General features: G+C 45.6%; 1 protein-coding gene across 1 annotated transcript in view; it reads left to right on the forward strand.

Moving 5' to 3' along the window:
- The window catches only part of TLK2 (tousled like kinase 2), a 41,045-nt gene that overhangs the window by 16,055 nt on the left and 21,358 nt on the right, over positions 1 to 3,632 (forward strand). The window contains exons 6-7 of the mRNA XM_008635259.2: positions 8 to 157; positions 719 to 814. Of these exons, the coding sequence (XP_008633481.1) occupies positions 8 to 157; positions 719 to 814 (246 nt within the window). The remainder of the gene's footprint in view (positions 1 to 7; positions 158 to 718; positions 815 to 3,632) is intronic.

The raw sequence follows: 3,632 nt of genomic DNA on the forward strand, positions 1-3,632 counted from the left end.
AAGCCAGAGAAGTGCCTGGTGGGAACAGCCTTTAGAATCACTCCGAGCACCTCACTCTGCTCTGCCAACGCTGATGTCGGTGATGCTGGCGAAGCAGCGGCTAGAGAATGAGCAGCTGGCACAGAGGGGAGGTGGCCTCTGTTTTACTTTTGTCTCGGTGAGCAGCTCTGAAAAGATTTGAATCCTAAGGCATGTGTCTAGTTAAGGGATGGGGAATTTGAAGGTTTTCTGCCCAAGTGCAGCCTCATTTTTGCTGACCTCAGTCTATCACCTTCTGGTAAGTTCATCTTCCTTGTGAAGAGTTCTAGGTCCCAGGCTTTGCTTGTTTAATAAAATGGGTGTGAGTTTTAAGTTAGCAGCTCAAAATCTTACATAGATCAGAATTATGTCATCTGAGAGGATAATCCAATAGATGGAGAAAAGCAAAAGATAGAAGTATAGTTTTGTTGTGAGAAGTGTTTGGTTTGGCCTTGCTTAATCTCAGCTGCCGTGAATTATATCAGGCTTTTAAAAGCTTTGTCTTCAGCAGGTTGGGTCAGGCTTCTTGGAAGAAACTGGCTCTAGTTTTACTGAACTGAATCTCTAGAGCATCCTTAAACCTGAACATGAAAGTGTGGTGCAGGCCAGGCTGCAGCTCCGGTGTGGAGATGAATGTATCTGCACGGGCACTGGTGGTCGTGCTGGGGGACATGTAACAATACACAACTTTCTTTTACAGGCCCAGCAAGGCAGCCCATCTTCTACCGGATCAGGGAACACTGAGCATTCCTGCACCTCCCAAAAACAGATTTCCATCCAGCACAAACAGTCACAGGTATAGCTCACTAGACAATATAGCTCTTGGATGTGAGGTTGAAGCTCAATGCAGCTTGTCCGCTGTGCTAGAGGGTGCCACTGCTAGTGGACATGATGTTTCCAGTGAGAAGAGCCAGTATTCCCAACTCCATCTGTAACTACTGAGTGAAGTGAATTGCTCTGAGCTTTGTTCCTCATCCTGTAAAGAATGTTTTCAATTGCTGCTGCTGGACTTTGTCCAATCTGCTACTGAAGCTTTTCTGTGTCAGTGCTGTGGGCAGTTCATCAGCTGTGTGTGATTGTGCTTGGGAGAGGAACACCTCAGCTCTGTTTCTGCTCTGTTGTATCCTCAGTGTTCTTCCTCTCTCTGGAAGTGAAGGTGTGAAGGAAACCTGAGTGATAGTTGTGAATGTCTCTGTTCAAGCACTGGGTCTGTTCAAGCGCTGGGCCATGGTGCATCACATTGCTTACAGTACCAATAGCCACAGTCTGGCTGGCAGCTCTTTGACCTCTGTAGTGTTCACTCATGGAATAGTTTGTCCTGTCAAGGTGGAACATGGTGTGTTCCTGAAAGTGCTTCCCAGCAACTTCACTGACCTGGAGTCAAGAAGAGGAGTAGCTCTTCTGACTGTACTGCTATCTTTTGGGTACCTTTTAAATTATTGAGATTCTTTTAGCTGTGTCATCTTCTGTTGCTTACCAGGGGGCCCAGCTTTATCTGCAGTGCACCTGGTTTATTTCTTCTCCAAGCCTGCTTTTAATCTTCTTTGGTTTTTCATCTCAGATCTCTTTGTGTCTTCCCTTGAGCAATTTTTAAACAATCATTTCCTCACCAGTCTCTGTCAGAGGTGATTTTGTTGCTGGGAAGGTCCATTCTCCATTAACCCTGCAGGTAGTACAAGTTCTCTGTTCACCAAGGACAGCAATCCCCCTCTGGGGGCACTCACTTGCTCAAGTCTGGCCTCTGTTGTGTCACTAGGGTTGCATTTGTTGTCTGTGTTGTTAAAATGCTGGTCTGGGAAGATGCCTGTTTCCTGACAGTGCATGGAGAGGTATGTGTGTGAGAATGATGCCACAACTCAAGAACCTGCCAGAGATTATGTCAGTCTTGGCTGTCCCAACACCCGTGCTTAAAACAGTGGTCCTGCCTGGAGGGAACAAGGTGTTTTTATTTTCTTCTGTGCTTAACATGCCCACAAGGTCCATGTTCTTAGCAAGATGTTATCTGAGCAAGCTATCTGCCAGTGTTTAGCTTCATGATATTCCCCAGAGGTCTAGGTGGAGCATACATGTGCAGGAAAGAATCTAGGAAAATGTTTGGTTGCATGATGACGACGTGTACACATTCTTGGTTTTTCCCTTCCAAGCCTGTCTGGAGTTGATAAAGTTAAAAAATAGATCAACTTCAGTGATCCCCAGCTTGAATCACTTGTGGCAGTGCCAAAAGCAAGTCAGCATGATGTTACTTCCTCAGTGTTTTCAGTCAGTGCTAGGGCCTGAGTGCTCTGAGGTGACTTGGGGTGAAGTGACATGTAAGAGCACGTATCCTGACTTTCTCTGACACAGGGCAAGCATGTCTGTGCACTTGTCTAAGTGAAATAACAGTCACTTACTAAAGACACTTTCTGCTGTTTGGCCACCAGCTGCACCAGGTTCTGCACAGACATCCTGCATGGTGCCTCCCATGGCAAAGCTTTTCCTGCGGGCAGGAAGCATGAACCAAGTTGAGGCAGAGATGAGGTGACCTGCCCAGGCCTCCTCTTTGTCTCTTGGGATTTAGGCCCATCTTGCATGATGTGCCATGCTGGCAGGTGCTCTGTTTGAGCTTTTCCATACTGGGCATATGTCAGGAAGCAACAGTCAGCCAAGTTTGTCTCTTACTCCATGGTGCTGGCTTCCAGGCAAGCTTGAAATTTGGAGAACAGTTACATAACTCCACAGGTAAGTCTCTGCAATCTCTTCTCAGAAACAGAATAGGTGCCTGCTAGCCACAAGTGTGAAATCTGTGTGTGCGGTTCTGGAGAGTTTCCTCTGTGTTGACTTGGCTGTTCTAGATGCTGTGTTCATGTACATACTGACTCCTTCACCTTTTCTTCCCCACCCTTTAATTGGAGTGCTGAATCTGAAATGTTTGAAGAATATAGTGTGTGTCTTCTGTTCCTGGGTATAACTCTCATTTCACTGCTTCACTGAAGGTATTTGAGATGTGCTACACCCCATAAAACTTTCCAGGTAGTTTTCACTCAAGAACTATAAAGCTCCTGTCCCCAGTGGGTACTAATACATCAGTTTATCAGAAACAAAAGCTTGTGCCCAATACTCTTGCTGTCAATCTGTTATAATATTTTAAAATGAAGACCTGTGTTATCTGTCACAGGACCACTTTAGAGCCCCACAGGTGTTGTCTTTGTCTGCAGGTGGTTGTCTGTGCTCATGAAAGATCATAAATTTGATATTCCAGCTGAGGGCTGGGATTTGATGTGGTGGGGTTTTTTTTTCTTAAGCCTTTTTTCTTTACAAGCTCTCCTGCATAGAGACCACCAAAGAGTGTGCAAAACTCAACTATAAATGTAAAATTCGCAGGACACCGAGGATATTTTAGGCTGTTGAGAGTTACCAGTTTGTGCTCTTCAGAGCTCTGTGCTGGCTGACTGCACCTTCTGTGCTGGAGGAGCCCACCATGCAACAACAAAATGAATAATGGAGAACATTCTTCCCCTGACTGCCAGGATGCAGGGGATCAGTTCTCAAAAGACGCAGCAGTTCAGATCAGAGCAGGTTACACTGGGACATTAGTGCTGGTTATTTGAAACATTATCCATTTGTCTTAAATGTGG

This window comes from Corvus brachyrhynchos, unplaced genomic scaffold (assembly GCF_000691975.1).
Source record: "Corvus brachyrhynchos isolate BGI_N302 unplaced genomic scaffold, ASM69197v1 scaffold96, whole genome shotgun sequence".
Taxonomy (NCBI): Eukaryota; Metazoa; Chordata; class Aves; order Passeriformes; family Corvidae; genus Corvus; species Corvus brachyrhynchos.